This window comes from Lynx rufus, unplaced genomic scaffold (genome assembly GCF_022079265.1).
Source record: "Lynx rufus isolate CCGP_SWC_20201006 ecotype Redwood Valley unplaced genomic scaffold, mLynRuf1.p SCAF_2, whole genome shotgun sequence".
In the NCBI taxonomy this organism is placed as follows: Eukaryota; Metazoa; Chordata; class Mammalia; order Carnivora; family Felidae; genus Lynx; species Lynx rufus.
Window position 1 is genome coordinate 205,154,081 of NW_025814834.1, and position 21,161 is coordinate 205,175,241.

The window sequence follows — 21,161 nt, forward strand, 5'->3', positions numbered from 1 at the left end:
CAAATATGGCCTCCTCTCCCCCCATCTCCCTAAATCCTTGACTCTTTTCTTCATCCCTGGGATGAGCCTCCATTGGTCCCACACATGATGTTCATACTCAGGATTTCCTCCATTTCCCAGATAGCCAATCAGGAAGCTCAGAGCAAATAGGCAACTTGCTCGAGGTCACACAGCACCTGGGCAGGGGAGCTGAGCTTCAAACCCAGACCCCCCCTCCCTCTAGAGGCTCCCGACATGCCAGAGGCTTCGGAGAACACCCCACATTGCCCCTGAGGTCGGCCCTGTGCGTGTCCTCCTGTGAGTATCACTTAGAATCTTTGCAGATACTATGCCAAATGTGTTTGCTAACCCTGGTCACGTTGAAGGTAACTCTTTGAAAATAAACTCTTATCCCTTTTTTGGTCACGGGACAAAAGAGGTGGGGCTGGGGTCAGGGCGGGGCTGCGGCGTGTGGTTGGGTGTGTGGGTGAAGCACGGTACTGGAGCAGCCCCTGGAAACCCAGCTCTGCTCCTGCCCCGCTGTTTGACTCCGGGCAAGGCACTCCCCTCTCTTGGCCTCAGTTTCCTCATCTGTGGTTCTATCAGCCCTTCTCAGCCCTAACATTCTATAATTTCCAGCTTAACGAAGCATTTCATAAGGGCTCCGTGGGGTTGGGGCTTCTGTACCCCAACTGAAAGAGGAGTGTGTCTGGGAGGTTTTGATCTGAGCTGAGCCGAGCCCCCCCTGCCCAAGGCACGCGAGTCCTGCTTCTCACCATCACATCTCCTGGCCCTCCCCACAGTCTGCTGTCTGTTGCGCAACCCGCAGAGATGGTTGTCCCACCAGTTCTTTCCAGTTGGGGTCGAGTGCGGCCCCTTCTGCTTCCTGAGCCTGGGATTTGTCTTCGAGAATACAGAGATGTCCACATTCTCTCCTCTGGTCTTTTGCTAAGCGTTTTGCGTGTACGACACAGAGCCCGATGTGGGACTCCATCCCACGAACCACGAGATCCTGACCTGAGCCGAAATCAAGAGTCGGATGCTAAGCCAACCGAGCCACCCAGGCACCCCCAGCGTTTTGTATATATCTGTAAAACCAATCCATTTGCTCAGCACCTCCAGGAGTCTATAGTATCATCTCCATTTTGCAGACAAGGTACCCAAGGCTCAGAGAAGTTAACAGGTTTGTCTAGATTGACGCAGTAGGTAGTGCCAGAGTCAGGGTTCCAATCCGGGTCTGGCTGTCCCCACTGTGCCACATGCCTTGCAATCGCTGTGTTTAGCTGGCCTGCACTGCAGTTGGGGAGAAAAGTCTGTGGTCTTCTGGAGTGGTGTGACCGATCTATGTTTCCCATGTGGTCTGGGTGGAAGAGGGTGGTCTATTTATGTTTGGTGGGGGGTGCAGGGGGACCCCGGGGAAGAAACGTTATACGTGTGTTTCGAGGGTGGGATCATGGAGTCCGGCACTCCTCCCAGCTGGGCATCCCTGAACTCTATCCACATTTGCTTCCAGATCCTAGAAGGAGACCAGGCCATCCTGCAGAGAATAAAGAAAGCTGTGCGGGCGATCCACAGCTCCGGCCTTGGTGAGTGAGCCTGCTTGACGCCCAGCCTGGCCAAGGAGCCCCTTCCCCAGCCCTAGCATGGAACGAACTCTGCCTTTCTGTCTACCTCCACAGGCCACGTGGAGAATGAGGAGCAGTACCGAGAGGCTGTAGAGTCCCTGGGCAACAGCCACTTGTCCCAAAACAGTCATGAGCTGTCCACCGGCTTCCTGAACTTGGCCGTGTTCACCCGCGAGGTGGCTGCACTTTTCAAGAACCTGGTGAGGCCCTGTTCCTTTCTCACCCAGCCCTTAGCCTAGGCTCAGGGTACATCAAGTGGGCTTAAGAACCTGACTGAGAAAGGTTCCACCCTTCTCTGGGGTTGCCCTTGACCTCCAGTCTCCCCTGACCTTGACCAGAGACCCAGTTCCCTTTCCGGTTCTGACCTACCATTTGCGTTCCTCTGCTCCTCTGACTTTCCCCCCACGTCTTCTCTTTCCCGCCTTCCCTCTGACCCTGCCCTCCTCTTTCTCTTCTGTGCGAGTACCCAGCAGCAGATGGGCCTCACAGAGGGGAAGAGCCCCACGAAGAGAGGGCTTCCTGGAGGAGGTTCGGGAGAAGGGAGGGCAGAGCCTGGGGTTCCTGCCTTTGTACCACTGCCTCCCCGTAACCCTCTCTGCCCTCTGCTTTCCCAACTGCATCTGCTGTGTCCACAAAGCCTGGGAACGACCTCCCCTCAACAAGCCTCTCGGCTCCTGCACGTGGTCCCAGATAGAAGCTGTTCCCCTGAACAGGCACGGTTCTCGGTGCTGTGGGTTTGGTTTCACTGTCTTCCCCGCTTTACAGGCTGGGAAACTAGGGCACGAGGTTAAGCACCTGGCCCGAGTTCACGCTGCCGGAGTCGAACCCAGGTTGTCCGGCTCCAGTGTCTGAACTCAAGCCTGGCTGTAGCACCTCAGGGAAGCCCGTCGCTCCCCAGGCCCCATGGTTTTGGGACTGGCTGTCATGGCTCCAGTCCTTCCCTTGCCCAGGCCCTGGCTGCATCATCTCTGAGATGCAGTTTGCTCGGTGGTTGAGCCCCCAGACCTCAGGCTTAGCCTCGGACCCTGCTCTGCGGCTCTCTGTGTGGGTGTCCCTGGCCAAGTCACTCACTCTGCCTGGGCCCCGTCTGTAAAATTGTGCTCATGATGGTACCCACCTCACAGAGTTATAATGAGGTTACGCAAGTTAAGTGCCTACCCCAGAGTAGGCGTGCAGTTAGTGATAGATAATATTGCCACCTGTCAAGATTGTACCTCTCTGCGTAGCACTGCCTCACACACTGTCCCGTATGTAGGGCTTCAGTGTTTGAGTTCAACTGAATTAGTGACCTCTTTCGTCTTGACCTCTCCTCTTGCTATTTTCAGTCAAACTAAGCTTTGCTGAGGGTCTACTCTGTGCTGGGCATCATACGAGGGGCTGGTGACACAGGGAAGAGGCTAATGCCTTAGAGAGCCATAGTCTAGTGGGAGAGACAGGAGCTGAGATGTGGGATGACACCAAGCATTACCAGTAGCTTGGCACAAACTCGAGGGCCCAGCGAGTTGGGTCAGAGGCTGCCATGGTTCAGAAAGGGGAAGGTCAGCGTAGACCATGGGGAGGAGCAATCAGGAAGGCTTCCTGGAGGAGGGGAGACCCAAGCTATACTTTGAAAGGTGAACTAAAATATCAGACGGGCAATTTGGGTTGCCAAATGATAGAAACTCAATTCAAACCAGGATTTTTTAGGGGCGCCTGGGTGGCTCAGTCGGCTAAGTGTCTGACTTCGGCTCAGGTCATGATCTCGCAGTTCGTGAGTTCGAGTCCCATGTCGGGCCCTGTGCTGACAGTTCAGAGCCTGGAGCCTGCTTCAGAGTCTGTGTCTCCCTCTCTTTCTGCCCCTCCCCTGCTCATACTTTGTCTTTCTCTCTCTCTCTCAAAAATAAAAAATAAAAAAATAAACATTAAAAAATTTTTTTCAAACTAGGATTTGTTATAAAGAGAATTCATTGGCCCCCGTAATGGGAAATCCAGGTATGCAACTGGCTTTAGGCTTATTCTCTTTCTGTTAGATAGTTTCTCTCTGTGTCTGCTCAGTGGGCAGGATGGCCCAGCAGACCCAGATTCACAGTCTCACCAGAAGAAAGACCCAGTGTTTCTCCCAGGACTCTGGCAGAAAGTTCCAGGAAGGATCCTGATTGGCCAGCTCGAATTGCGCACCTGAGCCAATCCCTATTGCCCAAGGATGGGGTGCTCTGGTCAGCTCTGACTCCTGTGTTTACCTCACGTGACCACAGGGGAAAGGGTTCCCCACATGATAGGGGGAGAGGAGCTGGCCAGACACAAACAGCAGATGGCCACTTCAGAGTCAGAGGGGCGAGGGGAGGGTGCTCGTGGCAGAGGAACGGAGATGGGCTGACCGTGGATATTCCTGGAGCTGTGAGGCGATGAGGCCGGGGTTAGTCAGGAGAAGGGGAAACAGTGCTTTCAGGGGCCGGCTCTGCCACCCCTTCTGCCCCCCACCCTCACCCCAGGGCCCTCCTTTGCCCTCTGACCCTTCCTTGTGCCCTGTAGCCCCTTGGAGCTCGACAGATGGTCACCCAAGATGGGGGATGGGGGTCTCTGCTTCTTCCAGGTTCAGAATCTGAACAACATCGTCTCATTCCCCCTGGACAGTCTATTGAAGGGGCAACTGAGGGACGGGCGACAGGTGAGTTTCCATTCGGGGAGTGGAGGTGCCCAGAGGTGATGGGATGGAGTAAGAAAGAGGTGGGCGGGGGACCGAAGGGCAGACAGGGCTGGGCTGAAGCCGGAGGTCACGTGAGGCTGTCACAGTGGGAGTGCTGACCCTCGGAGGGGCGGGGAGACCTGGCCTTGGGGTCAGTCTGGGATGGATGAACTGTTGTCTGCCGGGGCCTCACGGGAAACGGGTCAGGCAATTCTTACAACAACCCTACGAGGTGGGTTCTGTGGGTACTGCCGTCCCTGTTCTGCAGTTGAGGAGATGGAGGCCCAGGGAGTTTGGTGACCCGTTGACAGGTCACCTGGCTCGTCCGAGGAGCCAGGGTGGGATCTGGGGCTGCCGACTCCAGTGTTGGCTGCTCTCTGCACCTGGCAGCTCTAGCCTCCAGGCAGAGCAGAACTCAAAGAAAGCGACAGAATAATCTCCCTGAGAAGTCTGCCCCAGAAGGCCCAGGGGAGAAGCTGTCCTCCTTCCAGAGACTTCCCTCTTGCCTTAGGCCGGCCACCAGCCTGGGAACCGCCCAAACCAGCCAGGCAGCTTTTTCACTTGGCTGACGGGGACGGTTCTGGAGGGTGTGAGCACTCCAGCTGGATGAGGCCAGGCAGACCAGGCCAGACATCAGCCAGGCCTCACCGGCTTGCTGTGTGGCCCTGAGTAGACTCCTCAGCCTCTCTGTGCGTGTGTCCCTCTACGTGTACCCTTCCTGTGGAGAGGATGATCTGGTTCCAGGCACAAGAAAGGGTGGGATAAAGTTAGGGGAGGAGTCTGACTTCCAACTTCCTCATTCTCATGGCGATCTCTGCCTTCTGAGAAAGAGGACTCAAAATTCTCCCCGTACCTCAGGCCAAGGTCCACCAAACCCAGCTGATTCTTAGCAGCTATAGGAAGAGGTCAGATGGGAGAAGGGGCTCAGTCCTGAGAAATGGCGCTGATCGGGTCTCGTTTGGGGGGTGAGGTTTACAGTAAGGGCTATGGGGGCAGGGGTTGGTTGGAGTATGGCTCTGAGCAGCATAGGGGAGCATGAAAGCACAGGGTCCCCCTAAAGGTAGCAAAGCGTACTGTTGATTCCAGCCCCCAAGTGCCCCTTTGGGCAAATTGTTCTTTTTTTTTTTTTTTTTAGTTTAGTTTTTTATTTTGAGAGAGAGAGAGAGTGTGTGTATGTGCGCGCACGCACACTCCCATGTGTAAGTGGGGGAGGGGCAGTGAGAGAGCATCCCAAGCAGGCTCCCCCACACGGGGCTCCAACTCACAGGGGCTCCAACTCACAAACCGTGAGATCGTGACCTGAGCTGAAATCGAGAAGAGTCAGTCGCTTAACTGACTGCGCCACCCAGGCGCCCCTGGGCAAATTGTTCTTTTTAAACCACAGGATTCCAAAAAGCAGCTGGAGAAGGCGTGGAAGGACTACGAAGCCAAAATGTAAGTGGCTGCGGTCAGGGTGGTTTGCCCAGGGGAGCGAATCTTGTGTTGCAGAAGGAGGCTGGACAGGGGGAGGACCTCAGTGCTGCCAGGACATGTCACCCAAAAGCGCATGGCATCTCACTCTCTAACATTTTTTTTTTAATGTCTATTTATTTTTGAGATAGAGGGAGTGTGAGCCAGGGAGGGTCAGAGAGAGAGGGAGACACAGAATCTGCAGCAGGCCCCAGGCTCTGAGCCTGGACACACGAGGCCCGACGCGGGGTTCAAACTCACGAACTGTGAGATCGTGACCTGAACCGAAGTTGGTTCAGCTTCACTGACTGAGCCACCCAGGCACCTGCCATCTCACTCTCTGGAGGCATTTACAGGAGGTGATCTATGCCCAGGCCTGACAGGAGTCTGGGGGCTGGACTGCAGGACCACCAAAGGGGGGCAGTTGTGAAGGGTCCTCGAGATCCTGCTCTCAGAGACCCATCTGCTCAGTGGTGCTAGAAGTGGGCAGAGAGAGGGAAAGGCTGCATGCCAGTAAGTCTCCACAACCACCCAGCCTGTGCGGGAGGTGTTAGCATCCCAAGCGTCAGGAGGAATTGGAGGCTCAGACAGGTTAAGTCGCCTGCCTAAGGCCACACGGTGAGGCGGAGGCGGAGCTGGGGCTCCCACCCCTTCATCCTCTTTCTGCAACACCAGGTGGTTATTTGTAAGCGTTTAGTCGGACATAGAAGAGGAAAGGGAGTCAGTGTCAGACCCACGCCTCTTGTGCGCACCTCACGATGCTCCAGACCTCTCACTGGCTACTGGCACATCATGGGGACAGAAGGAGCCAATCCCCCCAGAGCAGACACTCCTCGGGCCCTGTCTATAGGACTCTGCCAGGGCCCGGCCAGGCCCGCCGTACCGCAGAGCTCTGTTTACTATTTGTAAACTGTTGTCTTCTCTTGCATTTTGCGAAAGCAGTATGTGTCCATTGTGAATAACTCAGAAAATGAGGAGGAAAGAAGAAAAACCTTTAATTATCCTTAGGAGAGGATGAGGGCCCTGTGGGGAACAGCTAGTACTTCTGTTATTTGAGTGTTTTTACATAGTATGGGCGGATGCTCTGGTTTTGTCACTTAAAAAAGTGGGAGGAGGGGAAACTACCAAAGACCAAGAGGAAAATTCTTAAAAAAAAAAAAAAAAAAGCTTATTTATTTTGAGAGAGAGAGAAAGAGGGAGAGAGAATCCCAAGCAGGTTCTGTGCTGTCAGCACAGAGCCAGACAAGGGGGTCAGACTCACAAACCATGAGATCATGACCTGACAGAGGAGTTGGATGCTTAACGGACTGAGCCACCAGGAGCCCCGGAAAAGCTTAATTTCCAAGACCAAAGTATTAAGAACTTTCTAGTCATTTTCCTATATATAAAGAAATATTTTTTACAAGACTGAGAACATAATAATCATATTGAGTTTTCTTTACTTAAAAATACATTGTGACCCGGGCGCCTGGGTAGCTCAGTCATTAAGCCTCTGACTTCCGCTCAGGTCATGATCTCACGGCCTATGAGTTCGGTCCCGCATCAGGCTCTGTCTGCACTGACGGTGCGGAGCCTGCTTGGGATTCTCTCTCGCTTCCTCTCTCTTTCCCCACCCCTACTCATGCTTTCTCTCTCTCTCTCTCTGTCTCTCTCAAAATAAATAAGAAAATAAAAATAAAACTTAAAATACATCATGACCGTTTTTCCACATCATTGCATATTCATATACATCGTCACTTAAATGGGCACACTGTGTTTCAACATACGCATGATCCCTAATGTATTTCTTCTGCCCCTGACTTTGGGGAAGCATCCTTGGAACTAAATGTTCGCTCTCTCCCAGAATCATTACTTCTGTAGGTTCAATTCTAAGAAGGAGATCCTGGAACTTTATTGTTCCTCCAGCCCCAGGGAGGCTGAAGGAAGGCGAGGACTCCCCACTCCAGCAGCGCTCAGGTCTCTACTGCTGTTGTGCCTGTAGACACCCCCCCCCCCCCCGGGGGTGTGTGTGGGAGCTGTGGTGGGCGTGGCCATCTGCTCTCTTTAGAGGCCCAGAGAGGGGCGTGGCCACGCAGGCAGTCTTCCTAGCAATTTGATGTGGGGCCACCACATGGTCTGCGTCTTCCTGAGTTCCCTTGACTAAGCCCTCAGCCTTGCAGGGCATCACCTACCAAGTGGAAAGAATAAGCCCCACCCTGCTGACCATCTGCAACCAGCTCTGCTTTTACCAGATTTACATATACATACATATACATATGTTTTTGTATATTATTTTGTTTGTAAGTAATCTCTACACCTCACATGGGGCTCAAACTCACAACCCTGAGATCAAGAGTCGTATGCTCCACTGACTGAGCCACAGTCAGGCGCCCCGTACCAGATTTACGTATTGATCTTGCCTGCAAGGTTTCGTTTAAAGAAAAGACTGTGTAATTGATAGGGAGAGGGGCTTGGTGAGGGTTGTTCAGTGAGTAATCAACAGGGCCTGGACTAGAACCCAGTGCTCTTTCTGCCCTGCTCCGCGGTCTCCTGGCTCCTGCCAGGCACGTTACATAGGCTGAGCTACCTGTCCTGGCACAGGCGTCTGTTACGCTCCTTTTTATGAGGGCTTCAGGTATAGCTAGATATTGGTGTGCTGTGAGTTACTGTAATTTCCACCTCATGCTTACCAAACCAGTCTGGGCAGCAGCTGGAAGGGCCCAGAATGGCGTCTGTTGGATACCACCAGGAGCCTCACTTCCTGGTTGTTCATATAGGAGGAGGGCTCCCCTGTCCACCTGGAGCTGCGAAGAAAGGCATCCCTTGGGCAGGGACCTAGTTTTTCTAGGGTGTTCCCTGTGCAAGTCTCTTTCCTCATCTGAGAAATGGGGCCAGGGATACCCTTGCAGGGTTGGTGTGGAGATGAAATAAACACAGTGCATATGAAGCACCTGGTGCTGTGGTTCCACAAGTATTTATCTGAGCCAGAGAAATCTTTCTGAGCCAGAACTGCGATCAGAGTAACACAGCAAGGGGCTGACAGGCAGGATCCCAGGCCTCTGCTCCTAGCATTTCCCCTGGCCAGCTTGGGTTCTTGGACAGTCCCTTCCCTCCTCTGGGTCTCAGCTTCATCTTCTGTGAAACAGTCTCTGACTGTGGCCTATCAGAAAAGACACCGTGGGCGTGGGTGAACTAGGTGATGGGGCTTAATGAGTGCACTTACCGTGATGAGCAGAGAGTAATGTCTAGAACTGTCAAACACTGTATTATACACCTGAAACTCATAGAACACGATGCGTTAACCATACTGGAATTAAAAATTTAAAGTTAGTAAAATAAATACAATTTTTTGAAAAAAAGAAAAAAAAAGAGACACTGTGCCTGTCACCAGCAAAGGGAACCAGACAGGGAAGGAGGGATGGGGCAAATCTGGGACACAGCGTTGGTTACCAGTGCCGTCCCCAAGCCTCGAGCATCCGACAGACCGGATGGTGGCTTGAATCCAGATGCTGGATTCAAATCCTAGCTCCAGCAGTTGCTAGCTGAGAGATTTGGACATGTGACTTGTCTCGGCCTCGGGCTCCTCACCTATAAGATGGGGTGATGATTCCTGCCTCCTGGGGTTATCACTTTAGCATGTGAAGAGTCTAGCAGAGTGCCCAACACAATATCAGTGCTTAAAAATAATAATTAGTAATAACAGCAGCTGGTACTTATACTTACTTATAAGCTTCTTTTACCTTAGGTACCATGATAAGCTCTTTACATCTGTTATCTGATGTATTTATTCCCCTTGGCAGGGAAAGGGGCTGTTATTATCCCCAATTTATAGGTGAGAAATAAGGAAGAGAGTGCCACCCCAATCCCTGCCCTAGTGGATCCCACTGGTTCGTAAGCAAGAAGAGAGGTGGGTGGATAAATAATGAAGATACAAAGCGACGGTGCCGTAAGAATAGTGTCGGCATTGAGGCGGCAGACAAGACAGGTGGTTTCGATCGGGTGGAGGGAAGGGTTGTAGGGGGAGGCATCACAGGAGAGGCGATTCCAAGGCATCAGGTCAGCGGGTGCATGGTTCGTTTTGATTCCTTTCCTCTCCTCCATCCTCCTCACTGACCCCCTCACTCCACCGGGAGTGCCTGCTCCCCGTCTGAATGCTACACTGCTCCCCGAAGTCCCCTTCTCCAGTTCCCTTGGTCTTCTCAGTAACTAGCATTTCACTGCTTTTCACTCAATATTCATTTCACTCCTTCCGCTGCAACTCCATTCAAAGGAAATAAAATATTCCCAGCATGGGAAATGTTTCTACAACATTGGTGATCCTTTGAGGACAGGGAGGGAATAGGAGTTGCTCTTTTCTGGGAAGGGTGTGGTGGAATAAAAAGCAAGTCCCCAGCTAGTAGTCTGAGGTCATGTCAGACCTGGTAGGGTATGGCTCTGTAGATTACCTTAGCTGAGGCAGGGACAGAGCTGTGGTAATTCATGAAGCCATTTACACTTTACAGCTTGTCTCTATCCCGAGCTAACTAGCTTCTGTCCTTTAATCTCCACTAGAGCCTGTGCGAAAAATATTAAATAAATAAGGAAGTACCCCATGCTAAAAACAAACAAACAAAACATTATCTAAAGGAATCACCAGTAGTTACTATCATACTCATCAATATCATTAGCATCATCATAATCCTGACGGCTTACCGTATGCCAGGGACTACTGTACCGTGCATTATGCCATCTGAGAACAGGCAGCATTTGTTTCATTTTGGAAATGGGAGACATTGAAGCTTAGATTTATAAAGGTTAAGTGAGAGAGCTGCTATTCAAATCTAGAACACACATTTCTAGCCACTGTCCCATGTTGTGCTTCCTTTTCGCCCATTTACTCTTGAGCAGACGTCTTTCCATGCCAGTACGTATAGATGTTCCTTATCCTTTTTTTTATAATTTTTTTTAACGTTTATTTATTTTTGAGACAGAGAGAGACAGACCATGAACGGGGGAGGGTCAGAGAGAGGGAGACACAGAATCTGAAACAGGCTCCAAGCTCTGAGCTGTCAGCACAGAGCCTGACGCGGGGCTCGAACTTACGGACCGCGAGATCATGACCTGAGCCGAAGTCGGCCACTTAACCGACTGAGCCACCCAGGCGCCCCTTCCTTATCCTTTTTAACGGCTGCATAGTATTCCTATAGATGGCCAGAGCATAATGTATCTATTTCCCACTGATAGCCATCTAGCTTATTTTTCACTTTTACTAGTGAAAGATGAGGTTAGCAGTGTGCATGGGAGATGCCCCCACCCCTCCCAGCCGCTCTGCCTGCTTTGTCTCCTGCCCTCTTAGCAAGCTGCCAGGCTCACTGCGGGCACACCACAGCCTTAGCCATTGCCCCTCCCTGCTGCTCATCTTCTGATCCCCTGAAATAGCATCTGCCATGACCACCCCCCTCCCCGGCCCAGTTCACAGGGTCAGTCCCCACCCTAACTCCACCAGCCTGCCACAGACTTCCTCTCGGGGTATCATAAAGCTTTAGGGGAAGGAAAAATAACCACTCCCGAGAAAAAAAAAATTTAAACCTACAGACCCCCACTCTAGAGCAGTGGGGCTCGCTCAGGGGCACCCCCCCCCCCAGTAGACATTTCTGGCTGTCACAACTGGGAGATGCTACTGACATCTAGTGGGTGGAGGTCAGGGGTGCCGCTAAACATCCTACATCTACTGAACGGCTCCATATCAAGGAATTATCTGGTCAGAACATCCGTAGTTCCACGGTTGAGGAATGGCTCAACAGGTCTCCAGGGACAGATCCTGCATGTAAACACTGACCTCAGTAGGGCCTGGAACTTTAAGGCCAGAATGGACCTGAGGACTCTGCCTAGGCCTTTGCTTCCCTAGTTTACAGACAGGAAAACCGAGGCCTGGAGGGACCTATGATAATAATAGCTGTAGGGTCGTCCGTGTGCTAAGTCTTCTGCATACTTTGTCTCATCTGGGTACAGATAAGGATCCCCATTTCCCAGCTGAGGAGACTGAGGCTTGGGGAGGGGTAGTGATACTTGTAATGTATCCCACAGTTGTCATCTTTGCTCAGGGCTGGTACCTACTTGGAAGCAAAACTGATAAGCAAGACATCTCCTTTACAGAGGATTTGTGGTTACATGTGCCCAGCCCCAGATGTGGAAACACTCTCCCGGCCGAGAGTGGGTGGTCTGATGGGCGTGGGATTTCCAGGAAATCATTTACAAACAGATCCAGCCACCCCCAAAGAGGGAAAACAGCCAACCCTCGAGATCTGTAGGGGGAAGGCCCAGGTTACTCTTAGCTACAAGCTGTCTTTGCTCACAAAGAAAAAGACAAAGGTTTTCTAAGCTTTAGATGGGAAGCTCCATGGTTCAGAAGTATGAAGGTACCTACTGATCCTCTGAGCCACTGATCCTTCCAGCAAAATCAGACTGGTCACCCCAAACCCCACCTGGCCCTAATCTAAGCCTGTCGCCTTCCTGCATAAAAGCCTTCAGCTCCTTCCCATCGCTCTTGGGAGCAATGATCTGAATTAGGCCCCGCGTGATCTGGCCCCTCTGTGCCTCACCTGGAGCCCCTTCCTCTCCATCTCCGTCCCTGAGCCCTGATGCCCCCTGCCTCCGGCTACCACGTGGTCTGATGCTCCTAGCTTCCTCCAAGGCAACCTCTCAGCCTTTCAGATCTCACCTCAAACAGCACTCCCTGAGCAGCCGGGCGAGGTCGGATCCCCCATTTTAGTCTTCGCGGCTGCGATTTGATTCACGTCTTTCTCCCCCCACCTGGATCCTCCCTGTTCACCATTGTACCCCAGCCCTACCACACAGCTGGCACCCCGGAGGGCCCCCTCACTCTCGTGTGCCCGTGGCAGAGAGGGGCATGTGGAGGTGGTGGGTCGTGAAAGGGGCTATGGCAAGAGTTATTCGGGCCTCTCTTTCCTTGGGGCCTAGGGCCAGGCTGGAGAAGGAAAGGGACCGGGCCAGAGTGACAGGAGGGAGCCCTGGGGAGGTGGCCCAGGACACACAGAGAGAACGGCGTGTCTTCCAGCTGCACATGTGTGAGGTAAGGGGCGCTGCAGGGGTGAGGTGAGGTTGGGATGTGTCTCTTCGCCTCCTGAACCCCCGGGGTCCTATCCAGATGGCACTTGAGATATCACCGAGGTTCAGTCATGGCCAAGGTTAGCCCGGGGTGGGGACAGCAGCCCCTTGCCCCCAGGATTCAGCTTCTGCACACGCTGCACACTTAGCCCTGCTCTTTCCCCAGTATCTGCTGAGAGCCGGGGAGAGCCAGATGAAGCAGGGTCCTGATTTCCTGCAGAGCCTCATCAAGTTCTTCCACGCCCAGCACAAGTAGGTTGCTTCTCCCTTGTCCCCACCCCCACCCCGTGGCCCTCACCATTAACCCTTCAGACAACACAAAACAAGGCCCGTCCCCAGGATCTGGCAGGCCCTCGAGGACTCCGCCTGTGCCTTTCTAGGGAATGCTTTCTAGGGCTCCTCTTTACTGGGGGCTCCCCATGTATCAGGCATGTTTGCGCTCACTCAGTCCCCCAACAGCCCCGTGAGCCAGGAGAAACCCCCATTCGTCCTCAGAAAACTGCAGCTCAGATTTACTAACATCACGCAGCTGGGACGCGGGATCTGGACCCAGACAACTTTGACTCCAGAGAGCTTGCTCCTGACAGGCAGGCTGTACTGCCCCCAGGGGCCCTGTGATCCTTGGAGCACCTTCTCTCACCCTTCCTGCCTCCCTCATTCTCCTCTTTCTTGTCCCCCGTTTGGCCTCACGCCTCTTAGCTTTTTCCAAGATGGCTGGAAGGCCGCTCAGAGCCTGTCCCCCTTCATCGAGAAGCTGGCAGCCTCTGTACATGCAGTAAGTCGGGCCTCACCCTTGGGCACACGGTCAAGTCCTCTGTCTTCCCGGGAGAATCTGGGGGTGTGGAAGAGCTGGCCCCTGCCCGGAGAGCAAGGCTGCTGCCCTGCAAGTCTTGGTCCGGGCTGTGCACCCGGCACATCTGTGGGCTGACAGCGGGGTCCTACCTTCTGTCCCATAGCTGCGTCAAGCCCAGGAGGAGGAGCTACAGAAGCTGACCCAGCTCCGGGACTCCCTCCGAGGGACACTGCAGCTTGAGAGCAGAGAGGTCAGCCCCTCAGTCATGCCCACATGAATGCCTTCTCCCAAGGCCGGCCATGGAGGGAGGGAGAGAAGGAAGACCCCACTTCAAGGGGCCCTTGAGAAGTCTCCCTGAGTGAGACCCCTGCGCAATGAGGCTCTTCCCAGACGCCCTAAGGTGTCCTTTGCGTGTCCGAGGAACAGGAGAATCTGAGCCGGAAGAACTCAGGAGGTGGCTACAGCATCCATCAGCACCAAGGCAACAAGCAGTTTGGGACGGAGAAGGTGGGCTTTCTGTACAAGAAAAGTGACGGGTAAGTCACTCAGAGAGCTCAAGTAACTTGCCCAAAGCCACACGGCCAGTAAACAATGGTTGGGGGAGCCACCCAGGGGGACCGTTCTCATCCTTTGCATAGACTCTGAGGGTTCCAGCACCCTCCGCTCTAGCAGTGCAATATCTTCAGAATCCTAGGCACCTGAACTCCTGCTGGAACTTACTGGTTGTTCTTAACTTGAAAAAGAATAATAGTAGCAGCTAGCCCTTACTGGACACTTATTAGGCCCTATGCTGTCCCCGTGCCTTCACCCTTAACCTCTCTAATATACGGAATATGCCTGGAAATGAAAGCGTTGACTGTGCCTTGCTCCCTGGTGTAAAAAAAAAAAAAAAAAAAAAATCAGTCTGTGAAATGCAAAGGCTCCGGGGGATGTATTCATGTTTGTTTACTAATCAGCTTTTATCAGAGAAGAATAGCTTTGTTATACCAATTAATATTCACCTCTTAAAGAAGTACTAAGTAGCTTTGGATTGTGGGTTTGCTAATTTCTGTTTTGGGGGTCTCAATATCTATCTTGCTTTATCCTTAATCATAATGCATCGGTGTGGTCAAGGGCCTGATGCTCCTGTCAGACTAGGAGCTCCCTAAGGGTTGGGAGCAGTGTCTCCTTCATCAGACTAGAAGCTCTCAGAGGGCCAGGGTCACATGCTCCCCTTTAGAATAAGGATTCCCAGAGAATGGGGGCTGTGTTTCCCCCATCAGACTGGGAGCTTCCTCAGGGCAGGACTAGGTCTCCTCCATCAGAAGGGAGCCCCAGAAAGTGAGGGGTGTAGGAGTCAGGGGATGGAAGAGGTGAAGAGGTGTGGCTGGGGGTCATACAGGTGGGGCTGGAGACCTGGTCCAGGGCTGTGTTTTCTGATACGGGGGAGTTGGGCGTGAGCCTTGGGTCAGTGTCTCTCTGTCCCTCTGGGCTCTAGAATTCGAAGAGTCTGGCAGAAAAGGAAGTGTGGAGTCAAGTACGGCTGCCTGACCATCTCACACAGCACGGTGAGGCCTGGAGGAGAGGGGGTCTCAGGGCTCAATAGGTCCTCTCTTCACTGGTCAGAGCAAGCCCTCCCTCTAGCACTGGCCCCCAAACCTGGATCCAGGTGGCTGGAGACCCCCTGTGGGAGGAAGGATGGGATTGAAAGCTCCCAACGTAGTCTTGGCCCACACTCCACAATCCATGAGGTGCTGGGAGAGAGGAGGTGTGAACTGGAACAGGACTATTATAGCCATTTAACAGATTGGGAAATAGAGGCCTAAGGATTTGGGAGGCCCAGAGGGTAACATGTAAATCCTCTGTCCCCCAATTCCCACAGATAAACAGGCCCCCCGTGAAGCTGACCCTGCTGACGTGCCAAGTGAGGCCAAATGCTGAGGAGAAAAAGTGCTTTGACCTGGTGACCCGTGAGTAGTCCCTGTCTCCTCTCCAACAACTGCCTAGGGCTTCTCGAAGACACCTGTCAGCTCCCAGGAGGCTTCAGTTAGGGGTCTCTGTCCAATCCCACGTGTGTTTATCAAATAGCTGCTGCTGCGACCATCAGACTCCTTAGGCCCTGGATGCTCTTTTTAGAGGGTACACCCCACATCCCATTAAACATTAAAATGCACCCACATCCCACATTAAATACGATTATTTCTGTAAAGTATATTTGAATGGATTGGGGTAATTGGGCTTTCAAAATTATCATTTCTTTAGAAGTTTCAGTCTCCATCCTTTGGAGGCTTTGATGCCAGGCTTTACATGGGGACCAGTGCAGGCTGAGAAAGGCCCAGATCTCATCCTAGGGAGCTCTCTCTGGCAGGGATGTATCCAGAAGAGAGGTGCAGATACAGCACTGTCAAAGATTAGGGAGCGGAAGCCCTGCCCTGCTGTGAGGAATCAGGAAAGGCTGTTTGGGCCAGAGAGCATTTGAGTGCAGCCTTGAAGAATACACAACGCAGAGTTTGGGGGCAGACATTTCAGGGGACGGGACAGGCATGATGAAAGACATGGGGGCAGGACAATGGGTCTGACCAGTCTGGCCAGAGTGTAGGGTTCACAGAGGAGAGCGATGGGAGATGAGACCCGGGAAATGCCTCTTAAAGGTTTCGACCTGATTTCCCGGTAATAGGGAGCCACGGGGTGTCCTGGAGCAGGGGGTGGCATGATTAGATTGGAACCTTGGGCACAACAATCTGGCAGCCGGTACAGGTTGGGGGAAGGGGGAGTTGGGGAGCAAGGAGACCAGACAGGAGGAGGCCGAGGGCCCAAGTGGGGTGATGGCAGTAGGTTCGGAGGATACTCTGCCTCTGAGCTGGGTGGGGTCCTGTTCTCTGGACCCTGTAACTGGGGTTTCACACAGAGGCTTCTTGTTGGGCTCCTCCTTTGGAGGTGACTTCTGAGAAACTGCCTGTGCTACTGGCCACTGTCATTACCCTCCCCACCCCAGCTCTGCAGAGCCTGGCTCCTCAGGGACAAAAGTAACCCCCCTGCCCCACCCCCCCCCCCCCCGGGCCCAGCTGTTTGGTTGAGGGCTCCCTGGGCCCAGGGAAGGTCCACAGGATTTCTGTGGACCAGACACACCTCGGTCTCCCCACAGACAACAGGACATACCACTTCCAGGCAGAGGATGAACATGAGTGTGAGGCGTGAGTGACTCCCCAAGGCCAGCCTGGGGGTGGGGTCAGGGGAGCCCTAGCTACCTCCCAGCCTCTGGGGATCCCACCCCTGCGGGTGTCACTCCCGGCCCCCCCCCCCCCCGGTATGCTCTCCGCAGGTGGGTGTCAGTGCTACAGAACAGCAAGGACGAGGCCTTGAGCAGTGCCTTCCTCGGGGAGCCCAGCGGTGGCCCGGGGCCCTGGGGGGGCGCTGGGCTGGATGGGGAGCCCCAGGACCTCACGAAGCTGCTCATCGCGGAGGTGAAGAGCAGGCCCGGAAATGGCCAGTGCTGCGACTGCGGAGCTGCAGGTCAGCCAGTGGACGGGGCGGGGAGGGAGGTGGCAGTGGAGGGGAGGGGGGGAGGGGGGCACGGGGGGAGGGGTCCCCATCCCCCCCAATCCCCCCACCCCCAGGCTCAAGCTTCTCCACCTTGCAGACCCCACGTGGCTCAGCACCAACCTGGGCGTGCTCACCTGCATCCAGTGCTCCGGCGTCCACCGCGAGCTGGGTGTGCGCTTCTCACGCATGCAGTCCCTCACCTTGGACCTGCTGGGCCCCTCCGAGCTGCTGGTGAGGGTGGGGCGGGGCCAGCGGTGACATTGGGGGCGGGGCCTGGTCGGAGGCTGGACTGGGTCCACTGGCTCAACCTGCGACTGTGGGCCCTGGATAGGTAGGGCAGGATCCTGACGCGCTGGGAAGGGAGTGATGTGGGGCGGGGGTGGGGGGTGGGGGGGGGTGGGGGGGGGCTTCCGGAGGCTCAGTCCTCCAGGGGGCGCTGTCCTAACCGCCGGTCTTACCCCCACCACTTTCCTGCGACCCCAGCTGGCCTTGAACATCGGAAACACTCGCTTCAATGAGGTTATGGAGGCCCAGCTGCCCTCACATGGAGGCCCTAAGCCCTCCGCTGAGAGTGACATGTAAGGGGATTATCCGGTGGAGGGGGGACGTCCTGGCTGGGGATTCTGCTTTTCCAGCTCCCGTGGTCTCAGGAGGATCTTGGACCAGAAGTCTGGGGAGAAGGGAGCCTCAGATCTGGAAGGTCTAGGACGTGGTTCTGGGGAAAAGGAGATCCGTATCTCCTGTGGGAGGGTTCCAGGGGTCAGCTGGGTGGAAACGGCCCTTGCTCTGAGATTATGGTTGACTTCGGCAGGAGCTCGCGCAGGGACTATATTGTGGCCAAGTACGTGGAACACAGGTTTGCCCGCCGGTCCGCACCCGAGCCTCAGAGACTGCGGACGGCCATTTGCAACCGGGACCTCCTGTCAGTACTGGAGGCCTTCGCTAACGGGCAGGACTTTGGACAGCTGCTGCCTGGGCCTGAGGGCCAGGTGAGAACCACCTCCAAGGGCCACTTATACCCTACCCGCTCTCTCATACTCCCCAGCCTTTCTCCAGGATCAGCTATTCCCCTCACCCCCTGCCCCGCCTCTGACATCTGCTCAAATCCCACCCGGCAGAGGGGTAAATGGGACCGAGCACTTCAGTCGAGCAGACCTGGGCCAGACTCCTGGCTCTCTGGCTTTTCCAAGCTGTGTGATCTAGAGCAGGTTACTTAACTTCTCTGAGTCTCGTTTTCTCATTTGTAAAATGAGTTGATGATAGCACCCACAGGGTAGAAGTGAGAATTAAGTTATGTGTATATAAAGGGCCAGGCATATAATATGTGTGCAGTGAATATTAGTATCTTTCCGTTTCCTCGACTAGCCTTGGAAATGGGTAAGGGTGCGTCGGAGTAGATCAGGGAAGGCTATTGCATTGGCGACTCCAGTGAGCCGGGAGGGGGTGAGTCAGAGGGGAAGGGTATCAGAGACATGTGAATGGATAAATTGACAGGAGTTGCTGACTGTACATGAAAAAAATCGAATGTCATGTCTTTGTGGGTGGGGCTTCCCAGTGGGCAGCGAGGGTGCAGCACTTAGGTGAGGTAAGAATTTGGAACAGCCTACACATGAGTGACATGGCTGAAAGTTTGAGGTTAGCTGAGGTCTCAAGGGGCCAGTGAGAGAGAGGAGCAGAGAGAGCCCAGGGCTAAGAACCAAGGCTGGGAAGCACCTGTTATTGGGGGTAAGAGGAGGCAGAGCCAATGAAGGAAGCAGTGAGCGAATGGTCTCTCACCTCCCTCCCAAGCGCGTTCCGTCCCTGTGGTCTCCTCTCTCAGGGTTCTGACAGCTTTATGTCGGGAGGTGTCCAGGGCAGCGAGAGTTCAGGCGGGTGATACTGGATTGGGGGCAGGTGAACTGGGGGAAACTCAGAGGTGTGGCTGTGTACCCAGGCACCTGGAGAGCTTGCCCTGCACTTGGCTATCAGAGTCGCCACCCAGGCCTCCCTGCCCCTGGTGGATTTCATCATCCAAAATGGGTGAGAACCTCCCTGCCCATCTGCCCACCTCCTCATACTCCCCCTTGTTCCTTTCTCTTCTCCGCTCCCCTTCCCCCTTCCCTCTTTTTCCCCCCTGACTTTGACCCCTTTGCCTGTCTGTTCCCCTTCCTTCCTCCCCGGCCCCCCGCCCCCAGAGGTCACCTGGACACCAAGGCTGCTGACGGGGACAGTCCCGTGCACTGCGCTGCTCTCTACAATCAGCCCGACTGCCTCAAGCTGCTGCTGAAAGGGAGAGCTTCGGTTGGCACAGGTGGGGCCCCGACGCCTCCTCTACCAGACTTCCGGTTCCTTACTACCCCTCGTGTGGCACTTCCTGCCTTCTTCCCAGATGGAGAGCCCTGGTAACAAGCGTGGGCTTTGCAGACAGACTTGGGTCCTAATCCCAGCTTGCCTCTGACCACCTCTGTGACCTTGGGATCTGTGCATTCATCTGTTGAACCTCAGCTTCCTCATGTGCAAAATGGGTATAATACCACAGACCAAGTAGAACTGCTAAGAAGATAAAGAGAATGTGTCTGGAAGTATTTAAGCAAATGAATATTAGCTGAGTTCAAATAATAGTGATTATAGTAGCCACCATTGACTTACTGTTTAACATGTGCCTGGTAAGGTGCCAAGTGCTCTTGGCACAAGAGCCTCACAACAACCTCATCAGAAAGGTGTGAGTATTATACTCATTTTGTAGATGAGCAAATCAAGGCCCAGAGAGGCTAAGTGACTTGCCCAAGATCACACAGCCAGGAAGTAGCAGAGCCGAGATTCAAGCGCAGTCTGATTCCAGAGGCCCATCTTAACCTCTAATCTGTAATGTCTTTTGACCCTGACCCCTAACTTTACCCCTCACAGTGAACGAGGCAGGAGAGACAGCTCTGGACATAGCCAGGAAGAAGCAGCACAAGGAGTGTGAGGAGCTGGTGAGGTCTAGGAAAGGAGGGGAAGCCCCTGACCCTTCCTCTTTCTCTGCTGAGCCCCTGACCCTCTGAACTGCCAAGGCTTTGTTTTTGGCAGCTGGAGAAGGCCCAGGCGGGGACGCTCGCCTTCCCTCTGCACGTGGACTACTCCTGGGGACTCTCCACAGAGCCTGGCTCCGACAGTGACGAGGAGGAAGAAGAGAAGGTGGGTCCTCACCCCATCTCTCGGGCCTTCGTGAGAGAGCAGATGGAAAGAGCCAGATCGGACCTGCTGTGGGGAGGGGCAGGGCTGAACTGGAGGAACCACACCATCCTTTCTCCCATACCTTTGCCCCTGCAGCGCTGCCCTCTGAAGCCCCCAGCCCAGACCCGCTGGGCCAGTGGGAGGGTCGACCTCAGCAACAAGACGTACGAGGCCATCGCCACCCTGGGACCAGCTGCCCCTCAGAGCGAGAGTGAGGCCTGCCCCCCGCCCTTGCCGGTCAAAAACCCTTCTCGGACCATGGTCCAAGGGCGTGTGGGACATACCAGTGGAGGTATGACTGGCTGCCCAGGAAAATGCTCACCATACCATTCACTGTCACCAGCGCATTGAGTTAAGGGTGCGTGTGTGAGCTCATATCACCCTCACAGTCTCTTGTCAGGCAGAGGTCATCACGTCCCCCTTACGGGTAAAGGGGCAGAGATGTGGAGTAGCATCCCCCAAATCCCACAGCTAATACGTCCCCGATGTGGGATTCAAACCCGGGTCTGTCTTATTCCAGATTCTTCAATGCTTTCCTTAAATAAAAAGAGAGAAGCGTTTATTGACCATCTACTGTGTCTCCAGTATTTGGGGAGCTACTGAGACACAGTCTAGTGGGGGAGATAGAAGCTGGAATGCAGTTCATTACGATAATAGACACAATGGTATAGAACGTAAATCCCCGCCCCTGCCCCTCCCCACACACAAAGAATGTAAATCTCAAGACGACAGGAGTGTTCCGTTGACGAGTATTTCTCCTGCGCCTAGCACAGCACCTGGCTCTTCTCAAGAACTGTTTGTTGAAAGAACGAACAGCCTTGTTCTGGGAGCTCAGGGGAGGGAGGGA

At 54.0% G+C, this 21,161-nt stretch overlaps 1 protein-coding gene across 1 annotated transcript in view; it reads left to right on the top strand.

Moving 5' to 3' along the window:
• Window positions 1–21,161, top strand: part of ASAP3 (ArfGAP with SH3 domain, ankyrin repeat and PH domain 3) — a 49,354-nt gene that overhangs the window by 24,439 nt on the left and 3,754 nt on the right. The window contains 21 exon segments of the mRNA XM_047085097.1: window positions 1,493–1,565; window positions 1,659–1,804; window positions 4,177–4,251; window positions 5,654–5,703; window positions 12,658–12,769; window positions 12,971–13,056; window positions 13,504–13,579; window positions 13,761–13,847; window positions 14,024–14,133; window positions 15,075–15,144; window positions 15,459–15,546; window positions 16,722–16,770; window positions 16,899–17,089; window positions 17,217–17,350; window positions 17,603–17,697; window positions 17,931–18,108; window positions 19,053–19,138; window positions 19,294–19,409; window positions 20,006–20,073; window positions 20,168–20,275; window positions 20,411–20,606. Coding sequence (XP_046941053.1) covers window positions 1,493–1,565; window positions 1,659–1,804; window positions 4,177–4,251; window positions 5,654–5,703; window positions 12,658–12,769; window positions 12,971–13,056; window positions 13,504–13,579; window positions 13,761–13,847; window positions 14,024–14,133; window positions 15,075–15,144; window positions 15,459–15,546; window positions 16,722–16,770; window positions 16,899–17,089; window positions 17,217–17,350; window positions 17,603–17,697; window positions 17,931–18,108; window positions 19,053–19,138; window positions 19,294–19,409; window positions 20,006–20,073; window positions 20,168–20,275; window positions 20,411–20,606 — 2,194 coding nt within the window.